Raw genomic sequence first — 17,130 nt, forward strand, 5'->3', positions numbered from 1 at the left:
TGCCTCCATCCTTAGCGCCCTGTAGCATCGGCCCCAAGGATCTAGCGTACCGTGTTTCTTGCAGCGGAAAAGGGGTTAGCTCGGCTGGACCTCGCTGGGGGGCCATGTGCGTGCGGTAGGGATCTGGGTTCATGCGCCGGACCGCGATATGTCAGGTTAAAGTGGAGATGAGATATGGAAGGGCGGCGGTTTGGCCGGTTTCTGGTTGATGACGCGGGGTGGGTGCCTAGGAGAGGGGGAGGCTGGAGGAAATTGCTCGGATGGGCTGGTGACGACGGTCTGGTAGTATGTGTGAGTGGAATGAGAGAGGTCGCGAGCTATGTCATGATGGTTTATCCCAACTTCATAATCACCTGGTACACTCGGTACATGCTGCTGACTCGATGGAAACGATACAGCAATCTACCGTGTCCAATAAATCTGCGGCATTTACAAGCATCTCAAATAGAGGTGCTAACTTGCTCATCGACAATTCGCTTCGAAACGACGGGTACCATGCATGCTGATACTGAGTATGCTCAAGACATGAACTCGTGTAATGGTCAGCTATCAGGACCCTCTTGTCTCTTCAAAATCTTGATAGAAAGCTGTTTTTATAGAAGAAACGAATGGCTCACAGATTTCAATACGTGCCCTAGGTAGAGATGTGCACTATTGCTCATCTGTTGATCCATACAAGCAAATCTCCACAAGTATCTCTAGGGTGGATTTGATTAGATTGAAGCTCGCAAAGAGCAACCTCCTTCGCATTTAGCGCAGGTCTCCGCCACAGTATTTACTTGAAGCCTTCTAGCTGTGAATAGGCTAAGCGTCGGAGTTGGAAAGCACACTACCACTGGGCGGTACTGAACATGTATAGAGCAAGTAGAGTCAGTAATTCAGTCGGCTTGTTTCACGTAGTGCCATTGCATGTGCACCTACCATGTTAGAAATCCGATAAGACTAAACATGTGAGTACTTGCATGAGAGATACTCGACTGTGCGCAGATGCTGGGCTGTCTCTAGACCTAAGTTTGTAAGATTCTTAACAGCCCGCAGCTGTTCGCAGGTCCAAGTGATCTCGGGGTAGCACGGCATTTTTCTTAATTAAAGCCAACAAGCTACCTCGTAGCTTAGAGTTCAATTGCTACACGAGCTCAATTTCATGATGCGGTACTGTGCATCATTCAAGCTGTATGACCTTGACCCTCCGGCTTTTCTCCAACGGTTGTCCACGCATAGACGAAAGCGACCTTCCTAGTTGAGACATCTACTCATACTCTAGCAAAAACCAAGCAAGGATAGAAAATTGTACGCATTAGTCAAATTGACCAGCTATCTGCATGTGTGGCCCATGACCACAAGAAACCTCAGTACAAGTACCAATACCTCTAACCCATCACTTCTTCTTGCGTAAGCGTTTCTTCTCTTCTGAACCCATCACAAGCATATTCCTCAAAGCCCGGAGAACATGTTCCCACAACTGATCTCGTCTGAGAGCGTGACGAAGCAGATCGCGTCTGCGCACTCCTGCAAAAGGCACGGCAGGCTGAACATTCGCATTATGATTGTGGGCGTGTTCAAGGGATGGAACTCTGGCTGAAATGTTGTTTGTGGGAGGTTCGGGGGCTGGATGTGGATTAATGAGGGGGTCGTCTTCACCCATGGCATCTATGGCCTCATCTACGTCTGAGTCTATGCGCCTGTCGCGTGGTGCAGAAGACTGTGGCTGCCAGTTTATGGAACCATCCAGGTTTGAGCTTGTACGTTTACTGCGTGATCCAGACGACGGCCGACTCTCGAACGAAAACCTCCTCCTGGTAGCCCTGGTAGAGGAGTAATCACTGCCGCCATCTCTGCCGTCGCCTGGCGTGAAGATTCTGCTCTCATTGGGTAGCCGCTCCAATGCTGCTGACACTCCATCTAGTCTTGTAGCCGTGCGTTTTTCTTCTTCTGCTTTTGCATTTTGTTCGTGGAAATGCAAAGAGGCAGCATCTGACAGGTCGCTCGAATCCCCGGATAATGCTGAGTAGTGCGATTTAGGGGAGCCCGGTACGTACACGTAGGTTCCATAATCATTCGTGGGGATCCAGGAAGGATCGTTTATGTCGGGAAGTATGAAGTCGTTCCTAGAGCTGTTTCCAGATTCGCCTTGGTCATCGATCCTGGAGCCATTGTTAGGCTCGTTGAGTATATCTCCCGTTAGATGGTCGTCTTCATGGCCGCGAATATGGCTGCCTCCAGGCCCGTTCGCTGGTTCGTCCTCTTCGAGAGGTTCATCGTCCAGTGGTTCAGGTGTCCCAGCACCACCTCGAAGACAAGGTAGCTGTCGCCATAGCGGTACAGGTTGCTCAGCTCCTTTCCCTGAACCTAAGAGCTGTCGGTCGCCATTATTCGGTGCCGACGGTCGCAGTATAGGTTGCTGAATATCTCCCTGCAAAGCGTGCCAAGCACTGTATGCCTGAACCCAAATATCGTCATTGCTCGAGGAAGAAATCCAAGTTTCAAAAGCGGCGCCCAGGCACTTTGAGTCTTGTCCCGGCGGTGCATCAGTATGGTTCTTTCGAATGCGATACTTTGGAAATCCGCGCTTGAACCTTTCTGTGCATGCCTTCTCTGGTGATGGCCACTTCCATAGGGTAGGAGGGCCACCAGCACCATAGGCCGTTGTGGCTCTGGCTCTGGCTGCGGCGTTGGCGGGTGCTTCGGTTGCAAGTCTGTTTGTCACATTGACTTTGACTTGCGCTTTGATAGTAGGTGTCCACCGCTTCGCCGATATCCAGAAAGATATGGGTGTTCGCAAGGTGACCGCACTGGAATGCCAGTGTCTATCCCGTATAGGAAGCCTCCATTCTTCATTCACGGTGAGATCGTTCTCTGACATCGCTCTCCGCTCTATACGAATCGAGCGGCCGGACGACACGTTGTCGTGGCATTCGTATGGATTGCTAGATGCAGCTGCTGGTAGCGCGAGACCGACTGTCGGTGATGCAGTGGGTACTGCAGATTTTTGGCTGGAAGCATTTCCGTCCACAGATCTGGAACTAGCCACCCGAGTGTCGGATGTTATACTGCCATAGGATGGAGTTCCCCCAATCTCCCACCACGAACTTGCATCTCGACCCGCAATTGTAGGCGATGAGCGTTGAGCTGGATGAGTGTGATGTCCGTCGAAGTTGGCCCAAGGGTTCGTGTTTGGATTCGCATCATTGGTAGATGGAGTGAAGTTGCCACGCGGATTGAGCGTGGCTTGGACGGAGCCTGGAAGACCCACTGTACTCTCTGAATGTCTTCGTCGGCTAGGTACGGGTGCGAGTATGGCCTGTTCGGAGGTCGAAGATGCGGGTTGCGGTTCTGAGTTGATTGACTCCTAGTCAGACCTCGAAGGCCTAGTTTGCCTGTCAGTGACAAGCACTTTGAACGTCAGAATAGCACGCTCGCCTTGAGAAGTTCCTTATGTCCGCCTTCCCAGATTTACCCTCAGATTCCTTGGGCTCGGTAGCGAGTGGGATTTGTAGCTCTGATTCATGCGTCTGTACGGCGGAGGGCGTGGATATGGCGTCCAGATTGTTGTCGCTTTGCGAGTGAGCAGGATCTGCCATGGTAGTGATGAGTCGACGAGTGATGGTTGAGTAACGATAGCAGAGAAGAGATACCGTTGGTGATACAAGCGGTGGTGATAAAGAAGAAACTAATGTTAGTAAAGTTGCGAGATAGAAGAAGTGGTGGCCTTTGTGAATTCGAGCGCTTGCATTTTGTATGCCTTTCAAGGCGGCACTTCCTTCCCATCCCAGTCCCAGCACTTGCCCCGTCCTTCAGGCGCCACTTGCCGAATTACGTCAATTAGCCTTTCTGCAACCCAGTCGCGCTCAAACAGCTTCTCCTTCTTGACGTTACTCCAGAAGTCTTTACTCAAACCAGTCTTGACGGTTCCGGGATGTAAGGCAATCGCCATCGCGTTGTCGCCCGACGCAGTCCTCAGATGGTTGTCAAAGGTTTTGACTACCTGATTGACACCAGCTTTTGATGCACGATAGCTGTACCATCCTCCTAGACGGTTGTCGCTGATACTACCAACGCGAGCTGACATGATAGCCATTGTAGCTACATCTGGTAAGCCCGTCATGTCCTCTTGGTCCTTGTCAACGACTGCACTCTTCCTTGGGAGGAAAGAAGAAAAGTGCTTGAGCATAAGCATTGGACCCAGAGTGTTAGTTCGGCTACGCATTGGTGTACGTAGTCAGTACACATCGCATGTCCGGTTTGGATAAGACCATTACTCACAAAGTCAATAACGCTTCGTCAGCGTTGATCTGGGAGGGTGACTTCTCGGGGAAAAGGATCCCCGGCACCATCATAGCTAGTTGAAGCTGATGAGGGCCATCACTGAACTGCTTCTTGCAGGTCGCTGCTGCATCTGCAATAGTCGTCTCGTCTAGACTAAGATGAGTACTCGAGCGCCATTGTGCACATCATCACATGTGCTAAATACGTACCTAGAACATCCAATTTCAACACCATCAATCGCTTCTCGTCAACATCCATACCATCGAGTAACTCCTCTTTTATCTTATCGAGATCCTTTCGGGCTGTTGTAACAACAGGTGCGTTCGTAGTCTGCAACACCCGTCTTGCGAGTGCGAAGCCTATGCCCCGAGAGGCCGGTGAGATCAGCGACCACGGTGGCATCGCGATAGGAGCAATTGAAGGGTAGCAACAGATGCCATGCTCGTGACAATCTTTTGATGCTTCTGAGCTTCGCGAAAAGTGGTCGGGACGCGATCGATGATGACATACTTGCCCTGTCGATCGGTCGGCTAGTGTAATTTGAGCTAGTGCATTCTTCACCCGTCTGCAGCCGGCATCACTTCACTCTGAGCATCTTTTTCTTACACACCTCAAATGCTCAAAAAAAAGGCGCAGTTTGTATGAGGTCACATCGAAAGCGTCAAGAGCCCATACAACTGTAGTTTTCAACGTTCTGTCGCAACGGCGCCATATACTTTTGGCAGTGGGTCTGAACGACGCAACTTTCCGTCGCGGAACGTAAGTATGCAACAGTCTCAAAGTCTCACCGCCCATAGCGTCGTGATTCACTAGCCAATATGCAAAGAAGCAATGCTGCATTCCTTGCGCGTATCTTAATTATCGTAAACATCGATGTCGAAGTCACCCTCACAAGAAGTCGCCATCGCAGCTCCGGCACTTGCCATCTCTGCACCAATGTCCGTCTTTGCTTGCTCTCGTCGTTTTGCCTCTCGCTGCTGATAGTCAACCTTTTGCTTCTTGGCCCACTCGTCGCGCGTGCCATGCTTCTTTGTGCGTATGCGATACGGCCTTCACTTTTGTGCTTGTCACGCTCTTCTCAACACCAATATAATTCAATACGATAGAGCAGAGCTAGAAGTATGGGCGGCTATTACATCAATCACGGTCAGTTGTGGCTACGATAAACATGCCAAAAGCACGCCAGCAACTACGTTTCGATCTACACCTCAAGTCTCTGCAGCAAAGCCCTCATGATCCAATTTTTCCTTCCAGTAACATTCTCAATTCTCTTCAAGCCAGCATGAATCTCTCCCTGTAGTCGCTTCAGTGTATTTCGCGTGTACATCATGCTCCTCGCTCGGTCAAGTTGCCCCAGCACAAGCCTTTTCTGCTCATCTGATAGATATCCGATATCCCGCCGTTGTCGAAGAAGCTCATACAGTTCAGCGTTGTCTTCGCAATTGTTCAACGCGTGAACGAGTGGGAAGGACATTTTACCCTCGTCCAGATCCTCACAAAATCCCTTTTGAGCACTGTATTCTGCCGAATGAAGGTTCTGATAATCATCGCGGACCTGGTATTGTATCTCGATACAGCTTACAAGCTCCTCAATATCTGCGCCTCGCGTAACTCGCAACAATTCGTAATCTGCAGACGCAAGCAAAAGCCGCACCAACAATCGAAACAAACCTCCAGTTTTCTTGTTCACCATCTCCAGATACTCGTTCTCGGACGGACACTGGGTGTGATATGTCCAAAAGAGATCATAAGACTGGCCGATGTGCAATTCGGCGAGTTCTTCGAGGACAATCTTCACCTCTGCGGCGCCCAATTCTTCAGCCTCACTCACAGCTAGGAGGATTTCGTAACATCCGGAGTTGATCGTTTGTGCAATACCGAAGACCGTGTGTGTCGCTGGCTGACCTCGTCGGAGATTAGACCCATCTTCGATATCATCGAGCATAAGAGATGCAGCGTGTAGACGGTTGCCTAGTGATTTGATGCGGGATACGACGGTCTCGGGTACGTTGAGCCAGACATTGAGAGCGTCGATGAAGGTGTCTCGTACACCTTTGGAGGGGAGTGAAGTGATGTAATCGAAAGGTGCCTGGACATTCTCTTGGCCTAACAGATCGTTGCAAAGTATCTGATCGTCCTTCAAGGTCGAAGAAGAGACATATGTACAAGAAGAGATCGAAACATCATCCCTCGTTGTGAAGCTGTCGTCTTCGGAGGCTTGAAGGGATGAACCGGTAGACGAATGCCGGGAGCTTTCATCCCGCTCTTCCTTTACCTCGGTTCGTATATAAGCATCATACTCAAGAAAAAGTCTCTTTTAAAGTGACTCCGCTGTCAGTCCATCTTCCATGCCCACATTCGGGTCATATCTGTACATTCGGTGGTACCTCGGGCAACTCAAACTCCAAACAACATTTCCGCTGATCTGGTAAGCCAGCGCGTCCAAATATCTGTCAAGTTTCTTGAGGTATGGGCGTATGTTTCTGCCGAAACTCTGCACAGCTCCCCAGAAACTGCTCCTCGTATCTTTTCGTCGCCTCCAAAGTCATACTTTTTGCCGCATTTACATCCTTGTTGTACCATTGCATGTAGAGCCAGACCGCGTTCGTCAGTGTTTGCGACTTTCCAGATTTTTCGAAGTCCGCATATTCGCGGTCAAAGGAGAAGAAGTCATTCGCCAGGCCGAGAGCTGCGTAACAAGGCTTGCGAATTTGCTCGAGTTGAATGTCCTCTTCTTTGGTGAGTGTCACACCCATGCCAAACAGCAGCATGGCTTCCACAAACCTAAAGCGGTCAGTCGTGACAAGCGCATTACTTATTCAACGGCAAAGAGAAAACTTACGGCGCTCCAGTATCAACCATGCGGAAGTTCACGTACTCTTCCAGGTGGGTAAAGCGCTTGTTCTTGTCTCGTAGAGTCGTATCAATCATCTCTTTCCACACACTTTTTACTCGTTGAGTACACGCATGGTCGATGGAAGCAAGCTGTATCATAATCTTTGCTTGAATCTGTGTCTTGCCCAGTGCCGGGTTCGTGTTTTCCCACTCTCTTTTGTATTGATTATCAGCACGCGACTACGATCATCAGTGATCTTCAATCTGAAACACCAGTTGAACTTCTACCATACCGTTTCTGGTCTCTCAAGCTCAATCATGTTATCGTAAAGGAAGGGAAAACTTTTTCGGCCGCCCCTAAATGCTATTCGGCCGCCCCTAAAAGATCAGATGAGATGAAAGGAAACTAGACGAGATAGAAGGTTTCTAAGCCACTAAAACGTAGTAAGAATATTAAAATATTATCGCCTAATTAGGCAAGTTCTTAGTAAAGGATTGCTTCTATCTAATCTTTCTAGGTAGCAGATTGCTTCTATCTCATAATTTAGGATGGATTGCTTCTATCTAGTCTTTCTAAGTGGCGGATTGCTTCTATCCTATCTTTCTAGGTAGCGGATTGCTTCTATCTCATAATTTAGGGTAGTATTTCTAGGCACCTATTTGCTTCTATCTCGTCTAGTTTCCTTTCATCTCATCTGATCTTTTAGGGGCGGCCGAATAGCGTTTGGGGGCGGCCGAAAAAGTTTCCCCTAAAGGAATGCATCTGTAGTCAGTAAGCAAACTGCCTCGGTCATAGGGAAACCGTATGGTACAGGTATCGCACACTCAAGCACATAAGCGATGATGCGCAACCTTTCTGGCTTGGTAAGTGGTAGGACCACAGCCGAGAAGTTGCCGTTGATAGGGTTACATCCTCCGAATTCTTCGATTGGCCCAACGTATTTGATCCAGTCCTGTCTCGCTTCATAACATCCAGCGTTGGCTTCAGACTCGTATTTGTGGCGCCTCAATGCGTAGTCCGAGCAAAGGCTGTGTGTATCGTAGTGAGAAAGAGAGACAAGGTAAGAAGTCTCATCAGCCGATGCTTGCTTCGGTCTGTCCATGATTACGAAAAAAAGAGATCAAAAAGGGCAAATATGTTCTCGAGTTGGTCTTGTTCCGCCAGTTGGTCTCAGAATTCTGCAAATAGCACGTCTCTTAAGTCAGACACGTAGTAAGGCATCGTCATTCTTTTGCATACTTCTTCATGAGATATTCGACATCATGATGAAATCAACTCTTGCGTGTACCGAGAATCTGTGTGATGGTCATACCTGCGCACTCACGTGTGCACAGTTTCTGTCATGCCGATCGAGATTGATGTGCTGTACAAACAGGGTGGAGATTGCCAATCGATCGCACAACGATGTAGCAAGCCTATTCCTTTGGGAAGATCGGTTGCGGTCTGAAATTTAGCAAGACATTAAGAGTGTAGCTCTACACATTGGGTTTACCGATCTACGGTCACTGGGGGGTCTCATGCAGGGCAGGCTCATCCCAAGACTCTCAGAGCTGCTTTCTGCAGACTCGCTTCCAGATCGTGTGAGTCCAATATGGATACCATGCGCCAGATCGGACATGCTGGCGGCTATCCTTCACTGTGACGTTTACTGTGGTCATATCAGTACCCGAGTGTGGTATAGGTCACCGCACCACTGCCATGAACTTTAGTGTTGCTGCCTTCACAGTATCTCAGCCAACTACTCCCAGCAATGATGAATTAAAATGGCTTCATTTACACTAGGAAGGTACTGATAGAAGTGCCAGTTTTTTTTTTTTTTGGATAGCTATGATGTAAACATGACATGCCACCGCGGCCCTACTAATCGCTGTCTGCGTGGTATCAGACCAAATCGACGAAGCTGGTCAAGCGACACAAAAGCAATCGCACAAGTAATTCAAAGTATCGTGAAAAAAAAGGAAGTCGAGTGCTATCGTGGGCGGATCGCGAAGATAGGTGTCTACGTTCGATCCATTCGACTCCTGATCCAGGGTTCATACTTCCTCCTCGTCTCTTCATCGCCGTAGATATCAATATCAAGGCCATCATCCGCAATCATCCTATCCATTTCTCTCCGTGCTCGTTCTTCCTCCGCTTGCTTCATCGCCTCTTGGGCCATTTCTTCCTTAGCCTTATCTTTTACTTCACCTCCAGGTATCCTATCTACAAGAGGCTGAGAATATGCATTTTGCAAGCCCAATCGCATCATCTCTTGCTGTACCCTCTTCCTCCACTCGATGTATGCCAACGCTTTAGGACATTGATTCAAACGCAACTGTCGATATACAAATGTGTATTCTCTGTGGAGCTTTGGCTCTATGTTCTGGCCTAGTTTTTGCCATGCTTCGATATCTCGGAGATCAGGATAGTTCGGGGCAAGCTGCTGTGCCTTCTCCAAATTTTGCTTGTTGCGTTTCCGGAGGTTGTTCTGTCGTGGGTAGTCTGGTGCTCCATGTCTATGTCGTTTGCTACGATCAGGGTCGAGAGCGTTCGAATGAGACGCGTATAGCCTTATAGTCTTTTCTGGGCCATGTAATTGCGGTCTCCCACTTTCAACTCTATAGTTGTCTGTACTCTCAGTATAACTGTTCCATGTGGTGACGTCGCCTCCTTCGAACACTCGGTGTTCGTCACCAGATATGTTCCATTTCCTCTTCCTGGCCCTTTCTTGTATAGACAAAGAATGCTTGGCCTGGCCCTCAGCCGGAAAGCCTCGCTCACCCAACACCCTTGTGGACCCTAGATTCCTTGCCTTGTTGGGATTTATGGAAGCCATACCGGTGTTCGGCCTTGGAAGGATGATAAAGCGCGTCTGTTACGAACGCGGAAGTAGACTTGAGGCTGTCGAAGGAGTGTAAGATGTGGGGTTGCAATTGTAGTTACTTGAAGGTGATTACGGTCCTCCAATTATCATTTAAAGATAGAACGCTTATTACACTCTTTCACAAGGCACGCGTATATCACCCGTGGTTCAGGCTGCACTTGCGCTTGGTGGTTGTACCACTAAAAACGCCAGGCAACAAGCGACAACGTGACGAAAAGGTGTTTAGTTAAGGTTTCCCCTAAGGATAATACGTGAAAATTAGCAAGGCTCTGAACCAATCACTGGCGCTTTAGTTGTGACTGACGCCTTTCTCTGTGGGCAGTGTTGCGAGGTCGTAAGTGTGTAAGGTATGAATGTACCAAGTGACTGGAAAGGTTAGCGCGAGTTGATTGCAAACATAGCAAGTCACAGCCAGTTGGGAATGAATGAGCCTGAGAAGCGTGGTGACTGCGAAAGCGTGACAGTACCTAGACACAAATATACTCAAGGCAAGATTCACTAGGTGGTTTTGAATAGACCACATATCATGAAAATCAGCCACTCATACGAAGATCTCTTAGAACGTCGAGACAGCCCAGGATAGGACCAGGCTAGTCACACATCATTAGAATATCTACAGCCATACTCATCAACACCGGTCTATTCTTCCATCCCACAACGAGCACATCTCATCACTCCCCCATGGCTCTGACATCGGTGTAGACAGAAAAAGACTAAGAAAGAAACAAAGAAAGCTCAACGAGGGAATCACAAGCTATACATTTCGGGAAATCGAGACCCAAAACGCCTATTTGATCTTTGATGGAGAGGCAGAAAACCACAAACAGGGAATAAAGCGTAGTGGTAGTGGTAATGATGATATGTGGATGAGGAACATGGTCAGATCGCTAGCGCAATGCGAAACGTGACAGTTAAAAGAAATATGATGGGTTATGTACAAAAAAGGAGTCGTAAAGGCTCGTCAAAGGAGGAAACAGGGACAGACAATATGCAAACAAGTCGTCCCCCATCCTACTACTAGTCACCTCAGGTTCTATCTGGGCGGACTTCGCGGACTACGTGGTGGGCTTTTGGGTACTGCAGGCACCTCCGGTACATCTTCTTGGTCTTGACGAAGATGTTCTGGCGCCTCATCTCGTGTTATTGTCGCTCTGCGGATCGCATTTCGTAACCGGCTCATGACTGCCGGTTGTGTATTGGGGGGACCGCCCTGATAGCTGTTCCTGTGGCCTTGGAAACTGTTACGGCTGTGGGACGACTCGAGTCGTGTCAGCATGGCGGCCGAGGTAAAGTCGTTGCTTTGCTCGAAACTAGGACGCACGCGGTCCATAGACATACGTGCGCGATCGAAGCTTGGTCGTACGCGGTAGTCGGTCGACATACGATGGGCGAGGGGAGGAGCTTCCGTTGTAGGGGCGGGTGGGAGGCCCTCCATAGAACGGCGGAAAGTGTAGTCGGTGCTGTTGCTGCCATTCTGGCTTCTTGGGTTGTGCGTCGTAGCGGTTGGAGCAACTGATGGTGGGTAGATGGGTCGAACGTCTTCGTCCGTGACATCGGCATTAGCGGCTTTGTACTTCGAAGCATCGGCTTCCGATGACTGGTTGGAGTCTTGCTCACCAGCCACCTTCTCTGGTCGAGGAGGAAGGTAAGAGTCATTGTCTCTCAAATAGTCGAATTTGCCTTGCTTCACCTGCTCCCGAATAATGTCCGCATCTAGAGGGAAGTAGATCTTCTGCACCACCTTGAAGATGAAGCGCGGAAGCAAACACGCTACCGTAGCGCACAGAACGTAAGCCCAGAAATTGAGAGTGCCGTATGCTTCGGCACCAGCCTTGTAGAATTGAGCACTCGAGGTGAAAGAGGTGTACACCCCAGTCCAGAACCAGATGAAGAGGGTACTGATGACGACGATCAGGACGATCAGCCAGTCCCAACGATATGTGTTGTACAAGACGTAGATGTTGGCTGCACAAACAGCTGTAGTTGCAGCGTAGATACCCATGCGTCGGAACTCGGCCAGATCCAATCCGTTGGAGGTCGCAAAAGTTGCGGGTGCGAAGATTTCGTACAAGAAGAAGAAGGCAACTGCGGATTGGTAGATACCATCGACCATGTAAGCCCTGTGATATGTTAGTGTCTTTCATGTGTCTTGAGCCGATTTTGCTTACCAGAACTTGGGCTGGCTCCATTCCTTTCGCTCGATACCACGACGGTACAGCTCCGGGACGGCCAGAGATACTCTATCATCGACATCCTGATCCAGAACACCCATGACGATAACAGGGAGTGACGTAAACGCCAAGTTGAAGAAGATAATGTAAGTGTAGTCGAAAATATACTGGCTGTCGAAATTGGTGTAAATCTGGTACCAGAAGAGAGAAAACGTCCAAATGATGTTCTTGTAGAAGAAGTTGGCAATGGTTTCTGCGAGCCTACGGTATGACCATCGACCGTGAACGAGCACAAGGCGAGTGAGGAAACGGAATTGACCAATGGCGTAATCAGAAGACATGACGGCTGCGCGGCCCTCGACACCAGCGATACCGACACCTACGTGCGCCTCTTGAATCATGGCCACGTCGTTGGCACCGTCTCCAATGGCAAGAGTGAGACAGTCCAATCCAGTCTTGACCATGTTGACAACTGCTGCTTTCTGACTGGGACTCACACGGCAGCAAAGAACGGATCGACAACGCCTACAAAGCAGAAGGAACTTCCGCTTCACTGATTCATCTAGAGCCAGCTTGAGAGTGTCTCCGTCGATGATGATGGCATGCGTAGGTGGTGGTGGTTCGTGATCGTTTTGAGCGGCGGCCAGTTCTTCTTCAGAGCCTTCCAGACCAAAGATCTTCAATTTCTCGTCGAGCTGGGCTTCTATAGAATCGATGTTGTCGTCTGTAACCTTGAGGATAATCAGGTCCATGTCGTTGTCGAGCAGGTTGCAAGAGAAACCGATGTTGATGGCTGTCTCAACTTTGTCACCTGTAAGAACCCACAGCTTAATACCGGCCTGACCGAGAAGAGAAATGGACTCTGGTACACCGTCCTGAAGTCGGTCTTCGATGGCAGTTCCTCCAATTAGCCACAAGTGGTTTTCGATGCGATCGGATACCTCTTCCAGCTTGTCCTCACGTCCTTGAATAGCGTTGGCAGCAATGTCGTAATCTCTGTTCCACTCTTGGTATTCCTCCTCGGAGATCTCTCGTTGAGCAATACACAGTGTTCGGAGTCCTTCTCGCGCAAACATCTCAAGATGCTCACCAGTATCGGCACGGAGTTGTCGTTGCTCGTTGGGGATCAACCTAGAGTAGATCATGCTGTCGGCTCCTTTGCAGAATAGGACGATTCTGTTATCAGGCATTCTGATGATCGCACTCATTCGCTTTCTGCTGGAGTTGAATTCCAGGGTATTGAGGACTTGGTATTTGCGCTCTTGCCCCAAAATATTGACAACGAGACGATCGTCTTCGCGGCCAACGAATGTGAAGCCACAATCACGGGCAGTAGCGACGAGTGCGGCTTCATCGGGCGATTGTGCTTTGAACTCGATCTTCGGTGGGTCACCAGGAGTGCGTTCAGTAACGACGGTATGGCAAAGGGCCAAAGCAATCATAAACTCCTCATTAGCTCTCTTTTGTTCCATCCCAGATTCTCCGCGCAGGTCGTCAATATAGTCCGGAGCAATAAATGTCAGATCTTCATCCCACAAGTAGGGGTTGTCATGCATCTTGCGAATTCCCTCGAGCATCCGCACACGATCGCGCGCAATCTGTTCGCGGGCCTTGGCACCCTCAACTTCGACGTTGATACCTTGTCTCCGCTGCATGCCTGCCTGAGCCTCTGTGTATGCTTCTCCGTAAGGAACTCCGTTAATGGTTGCCTTCTTGAACTCCATGACATTCTGAGTGAGTGTACCCGTCTTGTCCGAAAAGATGTATTCGATCTGGCCCACGTCGTCTGAGATATTCCAGGACTTGGGAGTACAGGGATAGTCCAGCTTTGCGTAATACATGTGTATGTCGCTGTAGATAAAGAGGGCCTGCAGCGTACGAATGATTTCTAGGGTAATGTAAAGCGAAATAGGAACCAAATTCTGGAAGAGAATGACGGCAGCCCAAAACGCAATTACACCGTCTGTAGCAGGAGCACCTCCGTAGGAACCATATTCGAAGAATGAATGGGTGGTGTCGTCCCGGGCCCAAGTCACACCAAGCACGATTCCGGAGACCAGACACATGGCGGCCAGAATGAAGAAATTGTATACAACGTTCCAGTTCAGCTCCTTGGAGATCCTGGCTCTCTTGCTGGGCGTGATACCGGAGTTGATCATGATCTTTGTCTCTTCTCCGGTGAAGACGACGACACCCAATACCCACTCGGTGTTTCGCAGTTGACAGCCACGGAGAATAAGGTTGTTAATGGAAATGGGCTCGACCATTTCGTACGCCGGCGCCTCGGGATCTTTCGCGTTGTGCTGCTGCCACCTGATGGCTGCACTGTACGAGTACAAGTTGGAATGTGCGCCTTCGCTCTCGATGACGAATTCAGCGCGCTCGCAGTGTCGAGCATGTCGCACATCTCGAGTGGCGTGGAGTGCATTACGCACCTTGAGGTTGGTCTCACCGTCCAGGTTCTTCGTCTCAACATAGCATGCGCCGTCGTCGGAAGAAGTGGAAAGCACAATCACGTCGGCAGGGATCTCCTCATCGTTGTATAGGCGCACGAAATCACCGACCTGGACATTTTTCCATGCATCTTTCTTGAAACGTGCCTTTTCTGGAGCATTCTTGTACGGGTTCAGCACACTTCCCCAGAACTTCTTTTGAGGGCCAGGATTGGAGTCGGCGCCGCGAATTTTATCTCCTTCACCGGGTCCATGGGTCAGTGAAGGAGAATGCGTAGGAGATTGGCCTGGTAGCGGTGAGGGCACGGGTGTCATCTGGATGTCGTTCTCGTTTCCAAAGTAGGATTCTCTGCGTGATGCAATGGAAGCTCTTCGGGTCTCGTGGGAAGGGCGCGAGCCGTCCATGCCGCCGTCCTCACCTCCTTTGCCCTTTGCACCCTTTTTGCTCTTGGCGCTCTTCATCAGCCGCCATGTTGAGATTATGCTCTTTGTGGTTGCCTTCTTGATCTTCCGCCATAATGATACCGTGTCTTCGGCCGTGTTTACGTTGTTGAAGCCGACGAGTCGGTGAACGGGCGCGTTGTTGAGCTCGTTGTCTAGGACGGTTCTTCGCCAATCCTCTACTCCATCCTTGATGGACGTTACGACGAGAATGACGATGAGCGGTACTGCATTAAGGGCCGGATTACTAGCACCGAAAATGGAGAAGATCTGAACAAATCAGTTAGCTGTCGGATGTTTCGGAGGAGACGGGAGGGTACGCACGCCCAGGATAATAATGAACAGGAAGTAGACGTTGGCGATGTTGTGGAACTGGAACCACAGGTTCTTGGGTATGAAGCTGAGCGGCGTGTATTTGGCGGTTCTTATCTTGTTGCGGGCGTACTGTGCGAGGGGGTGGCCTTCTTCGTCGCGTTCTGTTTGCGGCAGGGGAACGTTGAAGTAGACTTTGCGCCCCGAGTCTCCCTCTTCGGCGCCTGCATCTGAGCTCTCAGGAGACGGGTCGGTCGGAAGTCCGCCTTCCTTGCCCAACGGGTCTTGCTTCTCGCCGCCAGAGCCTATACGCCGGTGGAGACGTTCCTTGAGGGAGTGTCGCTTGTTTGCCGCTTTGATGCCTGTCGCGCGATGTGTTGCCCCTGCATGTCCCGTCAGCGCAATGCTCTCAACTGTCGTCTCTCTGTGCTGTCAGCGGATGGGCGTCACTCACAGCGTATGCGCTTCTGCGGATGTGACACCTCGGTCTCGTTGGGCTCCATGTAGGGTTGCAGCGTCATGGTGCTTGTCGTCGGGGATGCTGCGGCGCTGCAGGGAGGGCGGCGACGGCCTGAGCCGGAATGGCTCTACGCTGCAATGCAAGCCAACTCGTTCGCGGAGGACGCTGGCACGTGGCGAGGGGTGCAGTGCATGTAGTGCCGGGCGGTGGTCGAGGGGCGTGGTGGTGGTGGTGGTGGTGGTGGTGGTGGTGGTCGTCGCGAAGGGTGCGAGGAGACGGGCGGCCGTGTTGTATTCGGATATTAAAAGATGCCGGACGAGAAACAGCGGTTGCGAGCACTAAACTCGACGTTGGAGGCGGAGCGACGGTCAGATTATGCGACGGAGTGATTAGCTGGCGCGAGGTCGTCAGAGTGCAGGGCCGTGGAGAATCAGCACGAGGGGAAGGCAGCGGAGCGGCAAGTACTGCGCAGACCCTGATGAATGATTGATGCGTTGCTGGGCTTTAGTTGCTTCCATATGCTTACAGCATCGGCGCGGGAAGCACACGCCTCACACTCCCTCGGCCGGACGCTACGGTCTTAACAAGATGCGAGACTAGTTCCCCTTGAAGGGCCCGCACTGCGATCTGATCATTTCACGCACCAACACAGGAGGATTTATTTCTGTCAATCGCGTTGGCGACGCGTGGCCTGGGCCTGCAGAGACAGAGACAGTAGATGGAGTGCACATCCCCATCTCACTCCCTCTGGGCGGCGGATAACAGCATCAACAACGCTCTTCGCACTCTGCGAAGGTCTTGGTCTGCTTCAGCCATGTCAGCTTGGGACCGTCCGAGGACTAATCATAGCGGAGCATCCGCGGGCTCCAGTCAGCAGCCCTTCTAAGCAACCACCCAGGGTGGAGCGTCATTTCAGCCCTCCCTCGTCTCTCGACCCAGCTGTCTATGTCGTCGTAGCCGGGAGATCCTCGAGCTCCGTGCTTCGTACAAGTGACTTTGGACAGCTGGCACCCGGATTAATGAAGCTTCTAGAGCCGTATCCCATGTGCTTAATATAACATGTCGCAGGCCAGCGTAGAGAGGGCAATGCGAAACCGTTGAAACAGGACGTCACCATTCAGTGCCGGCGGCATAGCTCGGATGCGGCGACGAATATTCTGCAGTGTAGAGTTGACCAGCTTCCCGCGACGTACGGATGCCGGCGAACTCGCATTCCGATGCATGTCGTCAACGGTAAATGAATCTAGCCCATCTGCAGCCAGGCGTTGGCGGATTGCGCACAGATACTTAGCTCCGGGTGAAGTTGTCTCCAGCCACGTGATAGCGTG

The 17,130-nt window shown here is 50.5% G+C and overlaps 1 protein-coding gene across 1 annotated transcript; it reads right to left on the reverse strand.

Moving 5' to 3' along the window:
• Window positions 1-1,378: 1,378 nt before the first annotated feature.
• GT037_005918 (phospholipid-translocating p-type atpase) lies at window positions 1,379-15,863 on the reverse strand (the record flags this gene model as incomplete). Its single annotated transcript, XM_038930965.1, has 17 exons — window positions 1,379-3,349; window positions 3,818-4,199; window positions 4,264-4,414; window positions 4,476-4,831; window positions 4,877-4,943; window positions 5,153-5,316; window positions 5,688-5,895; window positions 5,938-6,372; window positions 6,818-7,050; window positions 7,109-7,341; window positions 7,395-7,479; window positions 9,142-9,953; window positions 10,270-10,331; window positions 11,013-12,085; window positions 12,134-15,300; window positions 15,355-15,725; window positions 15,797-15,863. The coding sequence occupies 17 exons, from the start codon at window positions 15,861-15,863 to the stop codon at window positions 1,379-1,381; spliced, it is 9,837 nt and encodes a 3,278-aa protein (XP_038786654.1).
• Window positions 15,864-17,130: the final 1,267 nt, after the last annotated feature.

Source organism: Alternaria burnsii (genome assembly GCF_013036055.1).
Source record: "Alternaria burnsii strain CBS107.38 chromosome Unknown 732, whole genome shotgun sequence".
Lineage (NCBI taxonomy): Eukaryota > Fungi > Ascomycota > Dothideomycetes > Pleosporales > Pleosporaceae > Alternaria > Alternaria burnsii.